This window comes from Ooceraea biroi, chromosome 7 (genome assembly GCF_003672135.1).
Source record: "Ooceraea biroi isolate clonal line C1 chromosome 7, Obir_v5.4, whole genome shotgun sequence".
Lineage (NCBI taxonomy): Eukaryota > Metazoa > Arthropoda > Insecta > Hymenoptera > Formicidae > Ooceraea > Ooceraea biroi.
In genome coordinates this window covers 10,158,412-10,183,325 of record NC_039512.1, presented here as the reverse complement: position 1 = coordinate 10,183,325, position 24,914 = coordinate 10,158,412, and the positions used below count along the sequence as shown (strand labels likewise).

The 24,914-nt window shown below is 34.9% G+C and overlaps 5 protein-coding genes across 8 annotated transcripts; 3 read left to right on the top strand and 2 right to left on the bottom strand.

The window, feature by feature from the left end:
• Nucleotides 1-142: 142 nt before the first annotated feature.
• LOC105282863 (mitochondrial import inner membrane translocase subunit Tim22) lies at nt 143-1,549 on the top strand. 2 transcript variants are annotated; one of them, XM_011345154.3, is made up of 5 exons: nt 143-243; nt 310-691; nt 959-1,143; nt 1,248-1,320; nt 1,409-1,491. In XM_011345154.3, the coding sequence occupies exons 2-5, from the start codon at nt 448-450 to the stop codon at nt 1,489-1,491; spliced, it is 585 nt and encodes a 194-aa protein (XP_011343456.1). In that variant the 5' UTR covers nt 143-243; nt 310-447. The 2 variants fall into 2 exon arrangements, with proteins under 2 accessions (XP_011343456.1, XP_019888376.1); XM_020032817.1 differs by lacking the exon at nt 143-243 and having other exon boundaries at nt 448-691; nt 1,409-1,549.
• On the bottom strand, nt 1,545-6,337 carry LOC105282862 (septin-1). The gene is made up of 6 exons (XM_011345153.3): nt 5,591-6,337; nt 4,865-5,057; nt 4,369-4,627; nt 3,860-4,225; nt 3,667-3,771; nt 1,545-3,578 (listed from the first exon to the last, which is right to left on the bottom strand). The coding sequence occupies exons 1-6, from the start codon at nt 5,612-5,614 to the stop codon at nt 3,446-3,448; spliced, it is 1,080 nt and encodes a 359-aa protein (XP_011343455.1). The 5' UTR covers nt 5,615-6,337; the 3' UTR covers nt 1,545-3,445.
• Nucleotides 6,338-6,575: 238 nt separating this feature from the next.
• Nucleotides 6,576-10,079, bottom strand: LOC105282865 (eukaryotic translation initiation factor 4H). Of its 3 annotated transcripts, none has more exons than XM_011345155.3 (5): nt 9,969-10,079; nt 9,040-9,207; nt 8,718-8,962; nt 8,032-8,259; nt 6,576-7,948 (listed from the first exon to the last, which is right to left on the bottom strand). In XM_011345155.3, exons 1-5 carry the CDS (start codon nt 9,998-10,000, stop codon nt 7,812-7,814), a joined length of 810 nt encoding a protein of 269 aa, XP_011343457.1. In that variant the 5' UTR covers nt 10,001-10,079; the 3' UTR covers nt 6,576-7,811. The 3 variants fall into 3 exon arrangements, with proteins under 3 accessions (XP_011343457.1, XP_011343458.1, XP_011343459.1); XM_011345156.2 differs by having other exon boundaries at nt 8,736-8,962; nt 9,969-10,078; XM_011345157.3 differs by having other exon boundaries at nt 9,890-10,011.
• Nucleotides 10,080-10,847: 768 nt separating this feature from the next.
• On the top strand, nt 10,848-18,474 carry LOC105282866 (myb-binding protein 1A). The gene is made up of 11 exons (XM_011345159.3): nt 10,848-11,584; nt 11,668-12,463; nt 12,604-12,801; nt 12,908-13,306; nt 13,388-13,971; nt 14,178-14,290; nt 14,377-14,900; nt 15,038-15,706; nt 16,541-16,789; nt 16,893-17,335; nt 17,443-18,474. The coding sequence occupies exons 2-11, from the start codon at nt 12,302-12,304 to the stop codon at nt 17,885-17,887; spliced, it is 3,786 nt and encodes a 1,261-aa protein (XP_011343461.2). The 5' UTR covers nt 10,848-11,584; nt 11,668-12,301; the 3' UTR covers nt 17,888-18,474.
• Nucleotides 18,475-19,312: 838 nt separating this feature from the next.
• Nucleotides 19,313-24,894, top strand: LOC105282867 (aldehyde dehydrogenase, mitochondrial). Its single transcript, XM_011345160.3, has 8 exons — nt 19,313-19,408; nt 22,580-22,825; nt 23,044-23,290; nt 23,525-23,859; nt 23,944-24,081; nt 24,164-24,328; nt 24,398-24,555; nt 24,649-24,894. Exons 1-8 carry the CDS (start codon nt 19,313-19,315, stop codon nt 24,794-24,796), a joined length of 1,533 nt encoding a protein of 510 aa, XP_011343462.1. The 3' UTR covers nt 24,797-24,894.
• Nucleotides 24,895-24,914: the final 20 nt, after the last annotated feature.

Sequence of the window (24,914 nt, the reverse complement as noted above, 5' to 3'; positions counted from 1 at the left end):
TATATGGAAGTTTGTTTAACCTACACTCGTGCGTTAATATTTAAAAAATATTTAATTATTCACTCTTTTATGTAATCGAGAGTTTTAAATTTTAAAATAGCTCTAAAATCGATATATCGATATTCTGCATTATCGATCATACCTGCGTATCGTTTTCTTTAATTTTCCCGGTGAATGGTTAGTAAACACATGGCTTGTAAGGTTACTTTTGTACGGTTTTGTTCTGTACTTCACGGATTTAATGTAATACATACAGTTTCTTTTACGTCCGTTCAACATGATGAATAATACTTAGTCTCTGTGTTTTAGGTTATTGCATATGAATTTAAATTTGTTCAACGTGCTCCAATGAGTTTCCTAACCAATAAACGTCTCGAGCGTTGCAAGGAAATGTGTGAAGCGGAACGTATTTCTGTGTAAATTAAATTGCAAAAGTGATATTGAAACATGTATCCTGTCGATTTGACGAACGCGGTTACACGGCCAGCCGCTGGCGAGAGTAAAAAGGTGTTTTTGGACGACGCCGAGTTGGACAAGATCGCTATGTTTCTCGTCGACCAGAAACGCTTTCGAGAAAATATTATAATTCCCACATTGCTGGGACCAGTAAAAATAAAGACCAACGAGGAGAAGAGAATAGAAAGTGTGATGGAAAGTTGCGCATTCAAAAGCTTCATGAGTTGTGTTCTTGGTACACATATTTCATGCTATCCTTTTTGTAAAACAATACGCACATACATATGAGCATAACAAATATCTAAAATATTATTTAACAATGCAAATTTTTCAAAACAATGCAGACTTTAATTGTAGCAGTTCAAGGACTGCCTTTGTGATCTCAGATTATAAAGTCGAAGTTTGATATAATTGCACATTTCAATGGCAAAAATATAGAACGATAGAATTTATCAAGTCACATTAAAATTGTGTGTCTAACCGAAACATGTGATTTGTACAGGATATGGTTTAGGAGCGGCTATTGGATTATTCTCTTCTAGCGTAAATCCTAATCTGACGAGCGTCGAGAAGCAGCAAAGCGCACGGGAAATATTAAGAGAGATGAAGACCACGACGCTCGGCTACGCGAAAAATTTTGCTGTTATCGGATGTCTATTTTCTGGCATTGAATGTGCAATCGAATCGGTAATATTCGGACTTTTATATGCTAAGGATTCTTGTATGAAAAATCTGCTTCGTGTGATCATATGCATTCTCGACACATTGTAAAAGACGTCTCAATATTTCAGTATAGGGGTAAAACTGACTGGAAAAACGGCACGTACGCGGGTGGTGTGACGGGTGGACTAATTGGCTTAAGAGGTACTGATCTCGACCCATCATAAATTCTCCTAAATCTGTTCTTTGATTTATTTTGCTTTACTTATCGATTTTGCGTCATTCTTTGTAGCCGGTGTAAAAGCAGGTGTAGTCGGTGCTGCGGGTTTTGCGGCATTCTCAACGGCGATAGACTATTACATGCATAGGTCTTAAATTGTAGAGTTAAAATTGTTGGAAGATATATATATTTAAATAAAAAGGATATAAAAATTCATATAGTTATTATATTTATATAATTCCCGTAAGAACGTGGAAATGTTTTCAATGTAGATATGTTCTCAAAATTGTTTTTGTACAACTAAAGCATAAAATGTATTTGATATTTGCGTGAATATACTGCCTAATATAATTATTTAGCCGAATCACGTGTAGATAAAACTCGCACACACAAGCACATACATACATACAACATATACACAATTACACTTTCGACATTTCGTTGCTTATATTGTACGAAACATTTATATGCGATATGCACAGAAAGTTATCAAACTTTTAATCGCGCAATTTCTTAAACATTATACATTTTGACAGTAAAATATTGATGGTATATGATATCTATAAATATCTAAAAATATACTTATGTTTTTTCGTATGTTTCATGGAGTCATTTCTGGCACGAATAATCTAAAAAATAGAAGTTTCGAAGTGAGCGATGTCAAGAAAATCCGTACCAAACTTACCTTTTCATGGAAAGTTATGTTTTCCATAAAAAAATAAGTCTTGCACCGATATCACGTCTTTCAAATGCTCGTCATGCAAACTTCATCTGATATATCTGCCTATAAATATAAAGCAGGAAGTAATACGTTAAAAAATTCTATGTTCCACATAGCACATAGCTGGAAGCACTTTAAACAATATAAGAAAGATGAGCAACAGCAATATAATGCTCGTATTCACATCAATCGAAGACTTTGTTTCATCAATTGAAAACTCCGTTTGTACAGAGCACAGTTATGAAACAAGCAATTCATGAAAGGCGACCTCTGCAATAGACATGTCCTTTAGTAGGATTTATTAGGCAGATATATCAGATGAATTTTATACAATGAGCACCTAAAAGACGTGGTGTTCACATTTCCGAGTAAAAGTTACGTAAGTTTTTTGAGAATTATATCCTCCAATCTTCCTAAAGTCTTTAATATTTCCTTTTTAAATGAATTCAATATAAAACTTTTTACTTAATAGTAGGAACATAAAGTTACAATATTTTTTTAGACATTTGTTTTGCATATATTGCTCAATATGGAAATAATCGTTTCTTTTCCCTTAATTGTAATATATCTATTATCGAAGAGAGATAGTCCGTATATGTATGGTATAAAAAGATTCTCTATTTCGTATATGTATAATGATACATATACGTTTGCATATTCAATACGGTGATACGGTATATAATAGACAAAAATTGCAAGGCACTTTTTACAATTCTTTTCCGTTTACCATTCTGTTATATCATATATTTTACCTGCGAAATAAAAATAAAATAAAAATCCTATTTTGTCATATATATAAAATATCTGAGATGTTTGTTTAATAAAAGATAGCAGCAAATATCAAAACGTTGAGGCTATAACGCTCTCTTTTAAATGAGCGTTTTTTGTATGGATATTGAAATCAATATCAATGAAATCGCTTTATAATACCTGAACATAATGATATCTTACTGCATTATTGCATGTTATATCGTGTTTAAATGTGTAAAATTTAGATTTATGTGACGATCTTTGAATACTGCTCATTTTTTAAAACTCTACTACGATCTTGACGTCTTGATATTAAGATTTTGTGTTCAAATGCTGCGAGGAATTTGTCAGTGCAAACTCTTGGGCACGCTGTACGTCAATGCAGACTTAACAAAAAGATATATCGATTGCATTGGTTCTTATACTCTTACGAAATATAAAATATCTATAAAAACGCGTAATGTGTATATCAAAATAAAATTGTCTTAATAAAGACAAGCTTAGAAATGTAATGCGTCTCCAAAATTAAGATCTTGATCGTGTATAAACTACTAAAAAGGTTCACAAATCTTTTTGGCACTCGTAACGGTGAGGAATCATCATTTCCTTCACGTGTCGATATAAAACTGCATGGTTGATCAAGGTTGTTGTTGTTGCATTTGTGCCTGCATCACGGCTAACAGTTCTTGCATGTGCCGTATCTCCGCTTCCTTCTCTTGCAGAATACGATCCTTTTCCGTCGCCGCGGGGTTCTTCTCAGATTCCGCGAGACTGCCAACAAAGAGAGAGAGAGAGAGAGGCTGAAGTATTGTGATAAAAATCGCAAAGATTAAGATTTCTGACTTAGAACGTCACTTACGTTTGTCGTCGAGGCGGCACCGGAGCTCCTTTCGCCAGTCTTTCGCTACGATAATTCTCGTAATGCACTTCTTGCGTTACTTCCTGCAGATCTTGCATGTGTGTACTACAATGAAAAGAAAAACAATAACATTATTGTACATCTGTACATCGCATCAGTGTTTGCAATAATCATAATAGAAAGAATAACGTACATCAGCATCGTCCTTAGCTTGATAAAATCGCAATGATCGGGATTTTCCACTTCAACGACGCCCCACGGATACAATCGGCCTCTCACTCTCTTGCCCTTAACTTCGAGCAAAGTGTTGGCGCCGCAAACCGCGAACGGGACAGCCTCCTTCAGCTGACGCACTTGTTCCTTGTAATCCTCATCCTCGTCGCTATCACAGTCTGGTAGAGGATATATCTTGATTCCACTGCCCTCAATCTCCTCCATGACTCTCTTCTTTAGGTGCAATACCTCCTTTTTTGTAAGTACATCGGCTTTCGCTATTACAGGTACTATATTGACTTTATTATGCAACTGTTTCATAAACTCGATGTCCAACGGCTTCAATCTAGTATCACACAAGAAAGAAAAAAAATGATTACTAATTGAGAGTAAAGATTGAATAAAAAATGATTCCTTTTTCATTCAAAGATACATTTCATAAACGTTATTAAACTGCCTTGAAACAATTTATTTAATAACGATTCTTACCCATGACCGAATGGAGAAATAAAGTAAAAACAACAATGTATTCTATTGTCCACAATGTTCCTCCTGTTTAAACCACTCTCGTCACGAAGGAATCGCTCAAACTGATCATCTATGTATTGGATAATAGCCCTAAAGCTATCGGTGTTGTCGATCGCATCTCCGTAACCGGGCGTATCGACAACTGTCAATCTAAGCTTTACGCCTCTTTCTTCAATTTCAACCGTTGAAGCATCAAGTTTGACAGTTTGATTGGTTTTCTCTGTTTAATAATAAATATGAATCATCACCTTGATATGAAATCTTGTGAGAACTATGGATTTTATATTTTGTGTTATGCAAAATATCCCATTTAGCATAAAGCGATTTTAAATGCGAATTTATCTCTGCTGATTTTTAATTAAATTTTAATTAACACACAATTTCATATTTTTGAGAATTTGCAATTTTTAAAAAATCAGTGTAAGAGAACTCCTCTTCCAGATTCTCTTATGCTTACCAATTGCATCAGGAATTATTCGTTCAGGATACAAATCTGTAAGGAATAAACTGTTCACCAAAGTCGATTTTCCAAGACCAGATTCGCCGACAACCATAAGTGTAAACTCAAATCCTTTTTTTACAGATTTTCGATGCACTTGATTGGGTAAATTCGCGAATCCCACATATCCAGGGGTCTCCAAGCTTGCAAACTGAAAAAGAAAAAGAAAAAGGCAGACATGTGTACTTCAAAAAATTGTTACTAAATTTCCTGTCGAATTTTAAAAAGTAAAATCATTTTAAGACAATCTTTGCAAAATAACAAAAAATATATTTTCATATTATTTGCTTTTTTTGTTGCATTCGTCGAAAGATATCACATAAAATTTATATACATAATCATTTAATATACATTTATTATAGACAAAACGAATATCGATATCAAAAAAATAAAAAAAATAACGGATATACGAAAATTTATATTTCATAAAAAAGAGGTTATATTACATATTTTGTAAAAAACATTAATAAAGAATATCAGAAAAAAATTTACAAAAGATCAAGTGTTTAGAAAGCAAGAACAAATAGAACTGTATGTCAAATAGTTTGAGGAGAGTTGAAAGCAATAAATAATTTATTTCAAATTTGTATAAGAAAAATTAATTAAGAGTAACCAACAGCATATACTTAAGTACATATTTTAAGATTCACGCAGACTCGAACTAAATTACTGTTAAATACTTACTGTTTTCACGCTTTCGCTTGACATGTCGGACGTATAATGGAATGACTCCGCGTTTCCTCTTCTGTCAGCAATTCGGCTCAATTTGCGGGCTTATGGCTTATGGCACGGACGAGAGAGAGAGAGAGCGCTAATCAACACCGGCGTCGTGCAAAATATGACAGAACGGGGCAACCCTCGCACGTACGTGTAACGACAAATTACTTCGGCTGAGAATATTCCGCTATGCTCGGCATTGTACGCGAAAAACTCTCGCACGACGCGCTAACTTCTCGCCACGGTGCGATCGCGATTACGATTAACCGCAGCGACTACAGTAGCCGCTGAAAAAAGCCACGCAGACAGTTGCGCTGCGTGAAGTTTGACGGGATAATGGAAGAACCTCGCTGCGGATTTCGGGAACGAGTGGAATGTATGTTGCGTTGGACTGTACCGGATACATCGTTAGCCGGCAGAGGGAAAGAGAAAGAGCGAATAAGAACTGACGGCCTAAGGGGGTGGAGGGAACATTGTGAACTTGAATAAGTTAAGGCGTGGCAAGTGAACAGCTGAACGACATGCTCCGCGTTACGACTTATAAACAATTGCGATACAGCTTTATTTGTTTTGTTAATAACTATAATTTTCGTTTGAGGAACTCATAACACATATGTACATTGATGTTTATATGATAGGTATTTTTTTATATAATTATTTCTATTCATTTCTTTGATGTAGTTAATATTTTATACTTTGTCATTTGTTATTTTGCTATGTACATATATATTTATAGAATAGGAAAAATAAAACTATTATAAAGCCATAAAAAATATAAGTTAAAAAAAATAAAACTCTGCATACACACATACTTTTGGATTTTATAATTATTATTAGATAAAATTTATGATTAATGGTAGAAGCAATGTTTTTACGAAAACAAGAAAATTTGTTCTCGCGTTTGAGTAAGTTAAGTGAAACTTAGTGACCATATCAAACATAATACATTTTAGCTGTGTGAATTCGTAATATATTTAGATTAGCTTACAAAATATATTATGAACATGCATTGCTTATTCACAATTACAAATTACATATCGCTTATTTCATTCCATATAATCGATATTACTTATTCTAATACACTGCACAGATACGAGGAAAACAGCTACTTTATTCAGGAAATAGTATCATATACAAGCATCGTTTTACATAATATTTATTATTTTAAATTTTCATTTTATCTGCTATTCTCTCACGACGTTTTTGTTGAACTCTTCAACGTCATTGTGTTAGCACAGTTAATTAATTACGTAATTATTAATGGATAATAATATTAATAATCGGCGTAGTTTCTTTGTATCGCTCCCGGTAGTATAGAAATTTAATAAACCATTCGCGTATTATATTTCACAGTCCTTCATCATTCTACTTCATGAAAAACATTCATGTAATAATGTGAAACAATATTATATACTATTATTATAACGTATGATCTCTTTTTAACAAATGATCGATCGACACATAATGATCAGCATTGTACGGTGAAACATCAGAATTCTATGGAAGGAGAAACGAAATCGATGTGTGTGTAGTTGCCACTTCTCTTTGTACTTCCTTTAACACCGGCTAGTTTCAAGTATAGATAAGTAATATCAGCATAAAGATGAAATATACATGCCGTGTGATATCTTATATTTTGTGATAGTTTGTACACATACCCTCGATATTATTACAGACACAAAACCCAACATTAAGTTGACACAAGAAGTATTAAAATGTACTCGGCTAACGTAGCGTCTTAACAATCATTGTTTATGTATATAAATCGCTATCGCTATTTTTTGGAGCATGCGTTGTGTATACACATCTCTTATGTATATCCATAGTTACAAATATTCTATTTTCCTCAAATAGAGAAGTTTCATTTAAATACAAAAGACATTAGGAGAAAGATGGTTTTCCTCGGATTGAAAATCCCGCGCAGAACTCAGGGAAAACTGTGACGAATTTATTACCCGTTGCTTGCAACGCTCTTCTGTAAATGATCGGTCACTTCTTTGTAAGAAATTTAAAAAAAAAACAAGGCGACATTCTACGCTATCTCTCGCGTTTCTCGGAAAAGAGATCTCATTACTAGATTTTTAGCAAACTATACTTGGGAGTTCTGAATCGATTCTCGAAAATTTTGTCAACGTTTCTTCTCCCAATTTCTTTGTAGAAATTGAGGCTATTGACGATATCGTTACTTTTACTTGTCCATCAATTTTTCTTCTCGAGGTTTTGCACCTCCGTAAATGGAACTTGTTTTACTCGATTCTGCCATCGAGTTCACAGGTTCCTTAACCGTTCGCGGTTTCAATTCCAGGCGTTTTCTTCCGGTCGTATCTAAAGAACAATTTAGAAAGTTGAACACCGATATGACAGATTTTACATTCTGTACAGCTACGCGTATAACTATGACCACGTACCTGGAGGAGGAGCATCTTTCTGATAAAGCTCCTCATGATAAGATTTTCGATCTGGACCACCGCTTCCGCGAACTGGAGGTTTGTTACTATACGATCTGCTAGATGCACTTCGTGACCAATCACGATTTCCATCTTCATTGAATTGGCCGTAATTGCCTCTATTACTCCTAGAATCCCATCTATCGTTACCTTGCCTGCTGCCTGCATGTTGGCCTCTATCGCTGTATCCTGCCATCAGGACAAAAAATATCATTAAAATGTTCCCCGCCACATGTATCATTTTCGAACACTGAAACTCATTTTTAGGCTAAGTGATATTTTTATCATTGGGAGATACAGTGCAAGAAAATAATTGTTGGCATCACTACTACATGCTCTTTGTTAAATTGCTATCAAGTTTCTATTTACTCTAGTAAAAAGTAAATTTCCAGCTCACGAGCGAAGAAATAGATAATTGTTACATATTAAATTTTATGTATCAGTACGTTTTTGATAGACCATTTTTGATAGACATGGCCTGAAAATGACAACTGCTCAAAACCTGCTTGGCAGGGAACGCGTTAAATACGATTTCGTTATTAGACTTTTGTATTAAAAAGAAGAAATATTAATATAAGTACAAATCTCATAGTGGTGATCAGCATATTCTATTATAGCTATTTATATCATGTGTTAGCAACGTTTACTCGAATATGTGGATTTACTATCAAAGTCCTCGCCGTATCCACGGCCAGAATCTCGTCCTTTAAAACTGCTTCCACCGCTACCGCCGCGACCTCTCCTATCGAAGCCACCGCCTCGATCGTTTCTTTTCCCCTCTGCTACATCAATTTTGATCAAGCACTTGTCTACCTCTACCGCCCCATCCATTTCCAATGCTGCTTCCAGATCAGCCAAGTCCTCAAATTCGACATAACAGAAGCCTTTAAATCTACAAATGAAAGAAAAGCCGAGAACATTAAAAAGATTGATCAATATCGTTTTCCTCTCTGCTCTGCGTACACGTACTTGTCAGTATCTCTGTCTTTAACCAGTCTGATGACTTTGACGTTAAGCTTCTCAAAGATTTTGTCAACGTCGCCCTGTACAATTCCATTTGGCAAATTTCCCACATAAGCTGTATACGGAGGTTCTGTCGGCAATGGTTTTCTACTACGATGACCACCAGAATAATCTCTAAAAATATTTAAAAAAAAGGAAAACATTTAATTACATAGAATCTATTAATGTAACAATTGTGTGTGTGTGTGTGTGTTCTACTACACATATATATGCACTTTATATCCTATACACTACCATATATTTATAAATAATCGCGAGTGCTCTGATATTGTTGCACTATTCATCTGTGTACATACAGGTGCGTCTGTGTATCAACCATGTGCATCTTTCAGAAAATGCAAGAGCTCAATGAAGTAAGTAGAGTACTATCGTTATAAATGCACGTCGGCGTGGTGTTAAAATAAGTGTGTCAACGTGACGATAACATAATGAGAAATAGAGCCTTCCGCGGTTTCTCCGTTTTGCACTCGGTTGCTTCATGAAAAGCCGCGAATTGCAGTGCCATTGCACATGTATAATCGTGTCCGAGATTATTATCGCGCGAATATCGCGAAACGTCCTCACTCGCGTGCGAGTATTTGCACCGTTCCTGCCTGCGAGATTTCGCTGTAACTCGCATCGACCACGCAGACCCGAGTGCGTTACAACAAGGCTCGACCGGTCAAAATAAAGCCGCGTGCAAAGAAGTCGTAATGTCCGCAAGGTGTTGCGCTGCACTCGCAAATCGCACTCACTTAACCTTAAAGTTAGGAAATTATTAGCGCGAAACACATTTGTATTTGACAGTAAGACGCACCGCTTATACATCGTAAGCGCACTATTCTTCGAGACTTGTCCGTTTGCGTGACACAACCGTAAATGCGGCAGATACTTGCCTTGAATCGTCGTAACCACCTCGGCCAGCCATATTGAATGCACGGAACTGACCGGGACCGCGCGAGTCAAAGCAATGCCGTGCTCCGACGCGTTTTTACTAACGATTTATCAACAACGAATTTTGCACGTGCGCGCGTTTAAGTGGGTTTAATAAATTAAACTAGCAATTTGGATCTCTAATGACAGCGATGTTGAAAAGCATGATTTGGAACTATGCAAACTTGGGTAGCTTTCCACCAAGGAACGCAAACGACACGATGCGATAGGCGTTCGTACTGCCGGACGTAGCAATTGGCTATCAGATAGAGAATTTTTAAAAACTTGACAGGGACTCTAAAGGTGCCTTTTCATGCAGCGAATTTTTCGCTGCGAATGATTTTTAGCGAGTAGCGAATAGTTTGCGAGGGTGCCGTTACATGGAGCGTAACTTGCGTAAGCGTAACCTGCGTAACCTAGTAATTTTATAGAAGTTACTATAAAACTTACGCCTAGTTAGTTTACGCTTTCTACGCCAGTTGTCAGTTACGCCGATCCAATTTCTGGTGGAAAATACGCTAAATGCATGTGTGTAACAGTGTGTGTGTATCCTTTTTTGACTCGCGATCGCCGTGCCAAAATTTCTGAAAAAATGGATCAAATTCGAGTAATTTAAGAAATGCATCTAAATTCTATAAAGGACTATATTCGCAGCTCACTTTTATCAATAAATGCGCGTATTTATTTATGATATTCTATAATATATGTAACGTGAACTATACTAAATGCACGCATTTATCATAAAAGTGAACTGAGAATATGGACCAAAATGTTTAAATAATGCATTTAATTACTTGGATATAAATCAGTACATCAGTTGCATAGTATGACAAAAGAATTTCAATTTATGTCCGATAACTGTGGTATATTCATTTGCATGTCTGGACTATTTTCAACAGCTTACTGCAGCTTATACATTTTCACTTATGTATTTCCTTTTTAAAATACAGCATAAATGTGGATATTGTGGGTGGCTCTTTAGCTTCACCACAAATTTTATTGATCATAAGTGCTTCAAGCAGTACGTTGAAGGAGAAGACCACATCAGCATCGATGAAAACCATATCGTAACAATAAGTATAATTTGTTGGCAAGAGCCGCTAATACAAGATTAGAATCCATGTTTAAGAGATTCCAGGTTTTTTGTGCTAGACACGCGTCGTCAACCAGTCAACCACTCCGTATACTTTATTTAGGTTATTTCACGCATACTCGTACATACATTACACACATATATTACGCTTCAACACATTCTTACATCAAAGTATTTATTTCACATGACGCGTATTTAGCAACACGCTTAAATAATAACAACCAATCGATTTATTTCTGTTGTATTGTACAACAGAAGTCCTAATCTGTTATTGGTCAGGCTTGTTACGCTTTATACGCATTTAACGCAAAGTACGCGCCATGTAAAATGGAATTTTCAGAATAGCGTACATTCTAGTAATTTACTAGAATACGCAGTGTGCCTATTCTAGCTACTCACTAGGTTACGCAGGTTACGCTTACGCAAGTTACGCTCCATGTAACGGCACCCTGAGCGTCACATCTGTATGGTTGCATGTCAACAATAGTAAGAAAATATTATACATAGTTGTTTTGAAATGCTTTTAAATATTATATTTAACAAATATAGATTAAATTATTACTTTGTAGGAAAATCTTGAAATCTTTGTAATGGACGACGAGTCGGTTATAAACTGGACTTGGTATAAATAACCACTAACTGCAGTGGTTATTGCATATGTACAATATGTACAATAAGCAAATTATTATTATATTGTACAGAAAAGAAAAGCTGCTGCAGTTGCAGCTACACTTTTACATTTGAGAAAAAGTGGAAAAAAAAGATATTGTAAAAAGAAATATTGGATAGCACCCATTTTTCAAGAAAGGAAAGTGCACGGATTCTTTCATGCTGTGCTACCTAAACTCGTTTTAGAAGATTTGAGATTTAATAATTACATACGCATGTCTGCAACTCAATTTGAAAAGTTAACATTCTTAGTTGGAGCAGACATATTCGCTCCTTGCGAATATTCGCTACAAGCTGAAACTTTTCAGCGAACAGCGAATGATCACGTGACCTTCATTCGCGGCGATTATTTCGCTGCATGAAACGGCACCTTAATGAATTTGTCGAGCTGCACTTTCTGCACTTTAGAGCTCAGTGACTTGCTAGATACTTGAGCATAGTGATATATTTAATTGGTTGTACTGTAGGTTAATTACTAAATACAAGTAGCGCATCAATTGCCGTATTTTACGAAGCACGCACGCACATGGCAGCATGGCAGAAATAAAATTGGATAACCTTAAACGGCAGGGTACCGATAATAAAATGAATTCTCCTTCCGTATTGGATCATTTTAACAAACTCAAGGATAGCAACAATTCTGTAAGATTAAATGCTGGAGTTGAGTTGCTACGCCATTTGTCTCAATATAACGCGGTGAGTCAATTTATAATGTTTTATGTTATATTGAACCATTTGTACCTTATATCATGTAAGATAAAAAATTTATCTCCATTATATATTTAGCAAATAATTATATTAAATATTACGTTATTTCTGTATAATTCTGTATGCAGGCCAAGGAGGATAATAAGGAGTTAAACTATGCGTTAATCAGATTGATACGCAGTTTAGGATCTACAACAGTACATGCAAGGAGAGGATTTTACAGCACCCTGACTACTTTTTTAACGATGCATCCTGAAATATCGGTAGAAAAGCTATTGTCTACAATGAATACTCAATTGTCCACAGCTGGTAGTAATGCTAAAAGTGTAAGTCTATTTTTATTATACTTTTTTATTGTACTATTTTTATTGTATTTTACTGTTCTGTTTTATTTGGTAAATTATTATTTAGCTGTCTTTTTACGTTTTACAGGAGAATGCTGATATATGCATGGGACGTATATTGCTATGTGGTGCACTGATAAGATCTAAATTATATGCACAAGAAACTGTTGAAATGCAACAACAGATTATACAAATTCTTTTCGAAACTGGCATGAAACGCAGTTATTTATCATTTCTTTCTAGTATGTTTCTCAGTGAGTTTGTTACCCAGCTTCATACAGAATCTATGAAAGAAATTATGTGGCCAATCATTGAGGACAAACTTGGTATACCATGGTCAGAGCATACTCTGGATACATTTTATTTATTGCTCGTTGTCGAAAACAAACATCCATCATTAATTAATCACAAATTTTTGAAGGAGCACTTGGGTGTAAAAGAAATTATTGCTAAAGAATCTGTGGAAAAAATTATTACATTACTAACGGTATGTCATTATAATCAGTCTTTAAATAATCCTTATGTATTATTTATTAAATTTATTGTATATTATATTTTTATTGTTTAGGCTATACCTAGAATTGTTTCTCACCGTCATCCAGTGTTCAAGCTATTTTGTGAAAAGTTAAAATCGACTGAACTTGTGCCAGAGTTTTGGAAAGGCATTGATCAGAGATTTATGAAACCGTCAAAGAGTGATGAATATATCGCCACTGAAATGTTGAAGCTAATACTTTCCAATATTACGGACAAAACTGTAATTCCATCGTTGTTGTCGCCGAATCTTTTGCAACATATGTTGAAAAGATTTTCTAATTGTAAGAAAAATAATAACGATGAAGTTTTAACAGCGTTCAGAGAGGTTTTGCATTCAGCGGTATCCGCTACAAACGACAAAGATATGAAGACAAAGACGCAGCTGAGTATATTGAAGAAACTTATATTACACTCTGGTGATTTGATGATAGAAAAGAAGACGGGTGTCAAAGTTATTCAAATAATCACGGGAAATCTAAAGGTGGATGGTGTCAAGAAATTGTGCGAATTGTACCGAGATATTATAGAAAATAAAATAGCTAAAGAGCAAAAAGGCGAGAAAACAGAACTGTGGACAAATGCTGAGCGTAGTTACATAATGCATCTATTAACAAGGTAAGCATAGATAACCAATTTAGAATTCTTAATGTGGGAGGTAAAATATGTGAGACAAAGTGGTAACAATTTCCTCGCAAATTATGGAGATCTCAGGAATTTGCCATTAACGCATGGTGTATGAAGCCTGAGGAGGAGAAGGGATAAACCTGTATATATAGTTTAAATAATATGTATTAAACATATGCTTCTTTTAACACTTTTAGATTAATAGGCCATCCAGAAATACTTTCGGACGTAGATTGGAGGCTCGCACAACTGACATTTTTGTTCAAATATGGATTGTGTGAAGTATCACACATCGGAGTGGAACTAGCGCGTAAGTTTATCATATTTTTAGTAAGTTTTTCATATTTCCCCAAAATTATCCCATTCACGTGCTACGATACGTTTAATTATTTACAGCGCAATTTAAGGATGCCTTTTATCGCGCTCTGGATTATAAGTTACCAAAGTTGAATGACGTTCGGAATTTATTAAGCGCGCTCGTTCACGATTTGAACTCGAAGCTGCTATCGAACACCATGCAATTAAGAGCGCCACTGAGCGATGCAGCATCTGATGCTTGGAAACGAGTACTCGATTTGATCGAGAAACTAGAGATGAATACGAAAGACGTGGATGTCTTACCGATATTTCATACGATGAACTTGCATATGGGCCTACAATTGTTCTCGGATCCTGAAATGGCCATTATGTCGATCAACGAACTTCAATCCTGTTACGAGAGATTGACTAAAAAATCTAAGAAACACAAAAAGCTCGACGGAAGCGCTATGGAAGAGGAACCACAGTGGGTGGAAGTAGTAGTGGATCTGTTGTTATCTCTTTTGTCTAGAAATAATCATTTGTTGCGTTCATTAGTTGGCTGTGTGTTTCCGCATGTTTGCCCACATCTGACTCCATCTAGTGTGTATCAGATATTGGCTGTAAGTTGTATTTCTTGATTTTCCTTTCTTTTACACATTACATAAAATTTATGTTAAAAAAAGAAAAATTATCATTTCCTAAAATAAATAATTCGGAAATGTGTTGTGGTATAATTGTTGCTTAATTTCTATCTTAGGTACTAGATATAAAGAATGATCAGAGCACACTCATGCATACAAAGAAGAATGATGATGATGACTCCTCAAATATGGACAGCGAGTTGGATGATGACGACGACGACAATGACGACAACGACGATGATGATGATGACAATGACGATGATGAAGAGAAAAAAGTGAATGGTGAAAATTCATCGGAAGAAAGTGAATCTGATCGCGATGAGAACGCAGACGAGGACGAAACGGTAACTGACAAATTAAGAATGGCGATAAGGCAGGCTTTGGGCGATGCCGCAATGCAAACCGACGACGACGATATCGACGTAGATCAAATAGATGAAGAAGAAGGCAGACGGTTGGACGAGTCCTTGGCAGCGGCTTTCAAAATTCTGCGAGAAAACCGGAAGGCTCGCTCGAAGAAGCAGGAAAAAACGAGTCAAGCATTGACGCATTTCAGAATTCGCGTTATAGATTTGTTGAATATTTACTTGGAGACTTGCCCATCCATGGCGGTTACGCTAGACATGCTCGTACCACTTTTCGCTCTACTGGAATTCTGCATAAAAGATCCGCATCAAAAACCGCTCGAACATAGAGTGCGGAATTGCCTAAAAAAGTTATCAAAAGTAAAGAAATTCAAGGATACGACAAACGTTGACAATACTTTGTTGACGACGGTATTGAAGGTAATTGCCTGCAATAATTTCGCAAGAATGCGTATGTGAACGAATAACGTATACAGGGTGTCCCGGGTTTTAATCGACAAACTGCGGGAGCATATTCTACTAGTGGAAATAAAAAAAAATTCTTATATCGAGTTTGCTTAGAAATGCTTTATTACAAAGTTATAAACCAATATTGAAAAGAAATATGAGATAAGTAACAACGGATTTTTTCACAAAAATAAAAATTATCTACGCAATGATTTAGTGACGCATTTCAAAATGTCCTTGCACATCGATACAAGCTAGACATCGACGTAGTACAGAATTTGTTACAGTACGACATTCCTGAAAATTTTGTTGCATCTCAGTAACTGAATTAGTAATTCGTTGCTTTAAATCTATCTGGTACTCTCCTGTTAGGAAATCTACGTTGATACTCTCGTACGACAGCTCGTGCATTTCCGTCACAGAATCCGTACACGAAATGAATATCGGTGTATTCCTCATTTGAAAACACTTTGGCATTCTGATAGTAATTGCTAGTTCACACGACGATTGAAATCTAACGGCTACTGTTGTGAAAGTAACAATCATACTGAATCGTTTCAACATAGTGAACATGAATACATGTGAATACACGTAACATAAACATCTTGGACCTTCCAAATTCTACACTATGTTCCGTTGTTACTTATCTCATATTTCTTTTCAATATTGGTTTATAACTTTGTAACAAAGCATTTCTAAGCAAACTCGATATAAGAATTTTTTCTTATTTCCACTAGTAGAATATGCTCCCGCAGTTTGTCGGTTAAAACCCGGGACACCCTGTATAATGAGACGTTCCTTTTTCAGGCGCTGATCGAAAAAGGAGAGCGTTCGGCTTCGATCTGTCAAGAGATAAATGACAAATTGGCAGAATGTTGCACCTTCCTTATAAGATGTATGCAACAAGTTGACTTGTCTATCGAAGATGTCGTAGACATTTATGCCGAAAATTTAACTGCATTCTTCAAGAAGAGGGACTGCGTACTCTCGTCTATGTTATTCAAGGGCGTTTTGCAGTTGTGCTGGGAAGGTAATTGGCAGCTGGTGTCTTTATTGGTAAGTATTTAAAATGCAAATATTGTGTTTTATATTTCTATGAATATCTTTTATCGTAATATATTTTTATTAAATTTTATTAAATATATATCTGATCGATTAGGTGAACTATGCCTTTGACAGCAGTATACGATACTTTCGCCGGAGTCAGGCACTTGAATTGTTAATAATTTTCTACAACAATAATCGATTCCTGAACATGTATGCGAGTTGTGACAAAAAGTACGTCGACATGAGGATAAAATTAGAAACGATACTTTGCAAAAACACCATAGATACGTTGCGAGAGTTATGCGATCAGCACGCGAGCAAGGATGGCCAATCCACTTCGTGCAACGGTACTGGCATAGAGAGAAAGATTTTGCAGAAATTTATCAGTCATCTTTTCTCCTTGTTGCGTATCGTCCACGTGCACCATTTGCCACAAGCGTGGGATTGGCAGGTCATCAAAACAGTGTTGACAGCGTATAGAAGCCAAAACAATCTCTCCAAGGATGCGAAAAGCGCGTATTCCAAATTGGTAGCACAAATAGGAACGCTTAATGAGTAAGTAATAAATATAATAAATATAATTCTCTCAAAATTCTCAGGTTTTGTGTTAACTGGAAAAATCGCTCTAATATTTATTTAATCTTTGATATCTGACTTTTTAGCTCGTCGATGGAGAATAACATTACATTCAAGAAATTAACTAACATTTCGCAAAATAATGGTAGACAAAACAACGTGAAATTCCAGAATGGGAAAACAAGTGAATCGGAAGAAGAAGAAGAAGAAGAAAAAGCAGACAAACAACAAGAAAATACGCATGATAATAATAAGAAAAAGAACAAAAGTAAACAAAAGGATAAAAAATTATTGAAGAAAGAAGCGCGTGAGTTACGTGCGAAAGTTATGTCTGAAAATCTAGAACTGTTTAAGTTCAGTAGTGTCAATTTACCAGAGAATGATGTGAATATGGTGGAAAGTGTTCAAAACGGAAACTCACACGCTAAGTCTACAGATTCGAAATTGTCACACAAGAAAAGGAATAACGAACAGACAACGGAGGAAAATAGTAAGCTTAAAAGAAGAAAAAAGGTTATCAATTGCGTTTGATATGACTAATGATTTTATGGCTTTGTAACAATAAAACATGATGATGTCACATCTACAAAAATTGAGGTAAATGTTTAGATAGAGAACGCTCGTTTATTTCGTTTTTAATGAAAATTGTTTTTATATCTGCATTATGAAACGTTCAATATCAACGATTAATTATTTTTAAATTTTGCTCGACTTCATTTAGAAAACGAGAACAACAGACAATTTATGTTACAAACATTCGTTACGTATTTCTTTTCTCTTATTGTTTTATTTGGAGATAATTCTCTCCGATTATTTTATAATAAAAATTTCCATATCGTGCGTATATAACAAGCATTACATAACGTTTCATAATTACACGTACAACATATTTCATTTATCTTACAGATTTTATATAAATTTATATATATTTTTGGATTATATGACAAAATCAACGCGATTATTTTGCCTGTAGAACGCAAAAATGTAATCTAAACATTTATCGAAATATTTTTTATAGATTAAAAAGTTATATTGTTCTTATATAATACACAAATCTTTATATGAAGTGTATAAATAAAAATATATATAAATAAAAGTTTAGCTAAAAATCTAGCAAATTTATATAAATTAGTTTCATCGTCAGGAATATATAAAAGATACAAAACGATTGTACGCTTTGCGACTTGTGCGTATTCCTTGATCGCGAGATTTGATTCGATATAAATGACTGCGAGAAAATGAGGTGAATACTGTGTAGTAGGTGTGCGAATTAATGCGGTGCTCTGTTTTTTAAAGAAATTGAATCTTATCCTCTTTTTTTTCGAGAAGGGATTCGTCAGCTACTCGATGGACGAAGAAAAGTATTAGAAATAATATTTCGAAGATCGACATGTTTATTATTCTTTTGTAATAAAGATTCAATTTCTTCAAAAAAGGCACCGAAGCAATTTGCGCACCTGTATTCTTGAAATGTCACTAGTGAGTTGACACAAAACGCTCGAAAATGGAGCATACGCAGTGTTGTCAGCGAGCTGTTTTGCACACACGTGACGAAAACAGTCGCCAAGCAATCTCGAAGTATAATAAATATCGTTATTACCTTACCATCCCTCTCTTCGACGTTTCTCATTTTTATTAAATATATAGAACATTTTACAGATTTTTATTAAATATATCTACGTGCATGCGCATACCAGAAATTTTCGGAACATTTTGTACGGGCGATAATCGATATACTTTCTCACTCGACGGGTACTTCACTGGCTCATTTTCGCACATGCTGCGCATGCGCAGAGGTTGCGATCCCCCGACTACACTGCACGTTGCACGCATTCGATTGCGATTGCAATCCCGAGTTACTAGATCGCACCTATCTTCGCGCTATTAATACTCCGAGTTTCCCTCCGTTTCCGCAGTCTTTTCTTGTCACCCGCGCGACGCGAGGCAGTTGGCGGTATGTTGCGTGTGCTGAGAAAATTCCAACAACTGCGACGTTTCTCGTCCGCGGCTTTACCGGCGCCGGACACGAATCCGCCGATTCTCTATGCCGGTGTAAGTACAACGTGACGTGCCGAAACTAATCGTATAAATGTATGTACTTGTAATTTTTGCAATTGGGTGTCACCGATGGGTAGCGATCGCATTGCAAGAATTCCGATGATTTAAGTATGCACAAGAATTCAAACGGAATGATGGATTAAAGAAATTTTTTAAACGAATACTTTCGTTCCTCTTACTACTCAAGGCTGTGCTGAAGGTTGACATGAATTACTTGACTGTAACGTAACGTAATTGTATAAAGTGATAACGTAGAGGAAAGTCCCCGATTATGAGATACCATATCGATTTTGCCGAATGTAAGGAAATCTATAGGCAGAATTTTAAAATGTAATACGTTCTCTTGAAGAGAATTTAATAAGCTTTAGGTTGGTCAAATGAAAAATCTAATTTAAATATTATTTTTTCTGAAAATTAAAAAAATTTGAAAAAACAGCTTTACGCAGGATCGAGAAAGTGTGCTCCTAATATAAGATACCTTGAGAAATCGGTGTTAAAAGTGCAAAATACATCAGTATTGCAAGTAAAAAGCTTTATTAGATATTTTTATAAAAATACTGCTGCCACAGCCTTCGCCAAATCTTCACGATTCCACTGTCGACGCTTCCTCGTTTCTCTGACCTCCATAGTCAAATTCTATAAAAATTAAATACAAAAATTCGTAATATAAATTCGTATTAACTTTTCTTTAACCTTAACGTAGTATTTTCTTTCTTTTTATTACACTACATAATCTTCATATTCGAGCAATAATTATCTCATATTAAGAGTACCCTGAATATCTCATTATACGAGCTACACGTCTAGCGGTTCCGCGATCATGAAATCTAACCCCTACAATTAAGCAATTCAACAAATCGCGTATTTTCCTGTTACTACGATTCTACTCTATCATTGCATACTGAATTTATTGCCAACCATTTCTTTATTATGTAATAAACAAGGTTTAAAGACTTACCTCAAGTTCCTTTGACATGTTCACAATTTCACAAACCTTTTCTTGCAAAAGCTAAACGCAATAACGAACAATGAATTTTTCACTAAATACATTTTACACCAAGAGTAATAAGTTTATGGTGGAATTAACAGATAGTGCTCACTAGTTTAGCAGAAACTCCATTATCTCATATTAGGAGCATATCTCATAATAGGGGATTCTCCTCTATCTTACATAAACGTGCGAAGTCATATTATGACTTTTAAACGAATATTATACATTAATTGGGTAGTTTTATCGATAAAATTAAGTAAGGACATGAAATAGAATAATAAATAAATACAAAATACAGAATAGAATAAATATGTATAGAACAGATTAGATAAAGATAAAATAAGATTGGTACGCAAAATATCGTTTTTATATGCATACATATAAACAAATTCATATAAACGATATACGATATAAAATACATTAAAATAAATTTTGTTCAAACAAAATCCGCACAGACTTTTCGGTCACTCCTATATGTATGTATATATTTACGAGATAACGAATGCAAAAATTAATAAATGAGCATTTAATAATATGTATACACAATGCATTTAGTTTCACAGACGTTTTAATGTCTTTGATAGACGTCTGTTAAACGTACTTAAGAGTATACTTAAGAGGTGTCGTAAAATTAAATAGCTACGAAATTACTAGGGAAATGTATAGCACTGTGAACGAAAAGAGAACTTTATCTTCATGTATTATTAGCTTTTTCATTTGAACAAGTCTTTTTCTCATATTTGTTTTTGGTAATGTGCTTTTTCGTCCATAATATTATGAAGAAATGTCATATTTAAGACTACTTGTGGACATTTGCGAATCTGAAATAATCGGAAAGTTGCACATCACAAAGGCACATCGAAAATTTTAACTGAAAGTGTCTAATAAATTACATATTACCAAATATGATTATTAAAAAATAGCAAATTTGGCAATATTGTATTTGCTTCATCCATTCCAATTCCATTAGAATTCTGTCTACAATTCGAATGTGCTTGCTTTCTAGATAAAAGAAAATTAGATAAGGGTTATATCTTTTTAAAATGTCATGGTAGAAATGATAACGCATACTGTAACGCATACTTTGATAAGAATACATTACATGTATGACGTGTAGATAATAATGGCGAAATATTTGACCATTATTATATCAATTTTAATTATATCAATCTTAATTTTTTATCCCAAAATACGATAGAAATTATACAACAACCTAATAAATTATGTTATATACGGAAATATGTCCGTGAACTTTTCCTCGTTGTAAGACATTTATGCTGTTTTCAAGAGATATTCAAGATTCGGTTTGAAATTGTTTGTCTGATTATTGGGTCTCCTTCTGTAAAAGGTGATTCTTGTTAGGATTGTCACACTTGATAAGGACCGAAAACTACGGTCGTATAAATTTTTTACTTTTTTGATAATCCGTGTTTAAGAAACTACTTTGTTTTCTTACTAGAAAATTATTTAATGAAGATTGTAGCACTTTGAAGCCTTTTTGCTTTAATTGCATTGAAGTGCAATCTGTATGACATATATTATATTGTCAAAATACTCTTTAGATTTCTAATGTTAGGTTTGATTTTAACAATATTCGCCACAATTATGCACACATGTGACATTTTGTGCGATAAAAAGCTATAATTCTCTGCAGGAGAGATAAGTGTGATATCTTATTTGTATTCGATTATCAAAATGCAAATGGTGGTAAGTATCTATAAATGCCACTCCAACGGAAACGTAAGTTTTTTTGATAGCAATCAATAAGATTATTATGAAAATAAAATACTTGAACGTTTTTTTCTAGGAGTTTAAATCTTTATTAACAAGTTTATTAAAGAAAACATAATTTTCTGACATTTAGGTACATTTACAAAACATTGAGCAAATCTGGCATGATATACCTTCTGGTGGAAAATCCTTTCCCCACCCACGCATTCAGTTCCATTTTGTTATATCTAATAAACTATTTTGTTAATAACTTTTTTTAATAAAGGGATTTGCTCTTAAAAACTTTCACATATTTCATTTTTATAATAATTTTGATTGCTGTAAAAAAAAAACTTGAATTTTCATTGGTACTTCTGAGTATTTTCCAAAATGTTAACTGCATTCCTTGCTTTATTACATTACGTGCTTCTTGTATCACGAAAAAAAATATATTTTGTTTATAGATTTTTATCAATAATGAATGGCATAAATCCAGAAGCGGCAAAACATTTCCTACTATTAATCCATCCACCGGTGAAGTAATCGCTGATATACAAGAAGGTAGCAAGGAGGATATTGATATTGCTGTGCAGGCTGCTAACAAGGCTTTTAGATTGGGTTCACGATGGAGAACTATGGATGCGTCTCAAAGAGGAATTCTCTTAAACAGATTGGCAGATCTGATAGAGCGTGATCAGAAATATCTCGCGGTAAGACGTACAAAATATTACTTGACATTCAATGTAGACGTCTCTCCCCTAAAATTAACGACGTTACAGTATTAAAATGTATAAAGTTTCATACGTTAAAATATAGCGGAAGCTTCCCAAGACTGCTTAGATAAGAAAGATAAACATTATCTGATTTTTCATGCATATTAATATTTATTGTATTTTATTATTTTTATTATTATATTTATATTTTATAGTCTCTAGAAACCTTAGACAATGGCAAACCATATTCGGCTGCATACAGCGTTGACGTGCCTTTTAGCATTCAAGTGCTAAGGTATTATGCAGGATGGGCCGACAAAAATCACGGAAAAGTTCTGCCAGCAGATGGAAATTTCTTTGCATATACCAGACATGAGCCAGTAGGAGTATGCGGTCAAATTATTCCGTGGAACTTTCCAATGCTGATGATGGCTTGGAAGTTGGGACCAGCTCTAGCTACGGGTATACACATAATTATATCATTTTTGTCAAAAGAAGATATATATATGTAGTAAAAATCTAGTATTCGAGAACTAAATTACATTTAGATTATATTAGCAAAAAAATAATTAATAAATCCAATGATCACTATTATTAATTATCGTTTGACTTCTTAAGTAGCAACACTTTTACGCTGTCTGTAAACAATTCTAAAAGTTTCGCTATAAAACAACCTTTTGAACATTTATTTTTCAGGAAATGTTATTGTCCTAAAACCGGCGGAACAAACTCCATTGACAGCTCTCTACGTGGCACAATTAACGAAAGAAGCCGGATTTCCTGACGGAGTAGTCAACGTTGTTCCCGGTTATGGTGAAACCGGAGCTGCTTTAGTGGCTCACGATAAGGTCGACAAGATCGCGTTCACGGGTTCTACAGAAGTCGGCAAATTGATACAACAAACGGCTGGCAAGACTAATTTAAAGAGAACTACGTTGGAATTGGGAGGAAAATCTCCCAATATCATTCTTAGCGATGTCGACATGAATTACGCGGTGGAAACCTCGCATTTTGGATTGTTCATGAATATGGTAATGCATCATCTCGCGTTTTTATTCATCTTTTTATTATTTCGTCTGATTTCGTTTGACTTATTTTTCTTCGATTTATACCAGGGTCAATGCTGTTGCGCGGGCTCGAGGACTTACGTTCAAGATAAGATTTACGACGAGTTTGTAGAGAAGAGCGCACTTCGCGCCAAGTCTAGGACTGTGGGAGATCCGTTTGACTTGAAGATAGAGCATGGCCCGCAAGTATGTTTTGAGTTATGAGCAACATGGCGATGTTTGTTAATCAATATGATATGACTTAATTGACGCGATGTCATTTACTCAGATCGACCAGACGCAATTGGACAAAATCATGTCTCTGATAGACTCTGGCAAGCAACAAGGTGCTAACTTGGTAACAGGTGGTACGCGCGTTGGCGATAGAGGATATTTCGTCGCGCCAACGGTATTCGCGGACGTTAAAGACGATATGACAATCGCCAGGGAAGAAGTAAGTATTGAAATCATTAATTTAATAATAATGTGACAAAACAATTTACAATATTTTTCCTTGCGACAGATATTCGGTCCGGTTCAACAAATCTTGAAATTTAGTGACCTGGATGAAGTCATTGAGCGCGCTAATGATACCCATTATGGATTAGCTGCTGCAGTGTTCACGAAAAATCTTGACAAAGCGAATTATATAATTCAAGGTCTTCGTGCTGGTACTATATGGTAAGTTTGGAAACGTTGTAAGAGATCAAATTGCACATTGACTTTAGAAGAACGATACAAATTATTCTTGCCATTCTGTGAATTTTTCTACAGGGTCAATACATATAACGCAATAATTTCTCAAGTTCCATTTGGTGGTTTTAAAATGTCTGGAAATGGCAGGGAGCTTGGAGAATATGGTCTTCAGGCGTACACGGAAGTAAAAAGTGTAATCGTCAGACTTCCAGAGAAAATCGCATAAAATTTTAATTTTTTACGATGAATATTTCTATAAGCATTTTTTACTCGAAAAGGAAATGTAGATATAGTTAGTAGAAGTACTCTTTAAACACAAAAAAATTTAAGTCTGTCATAATTTT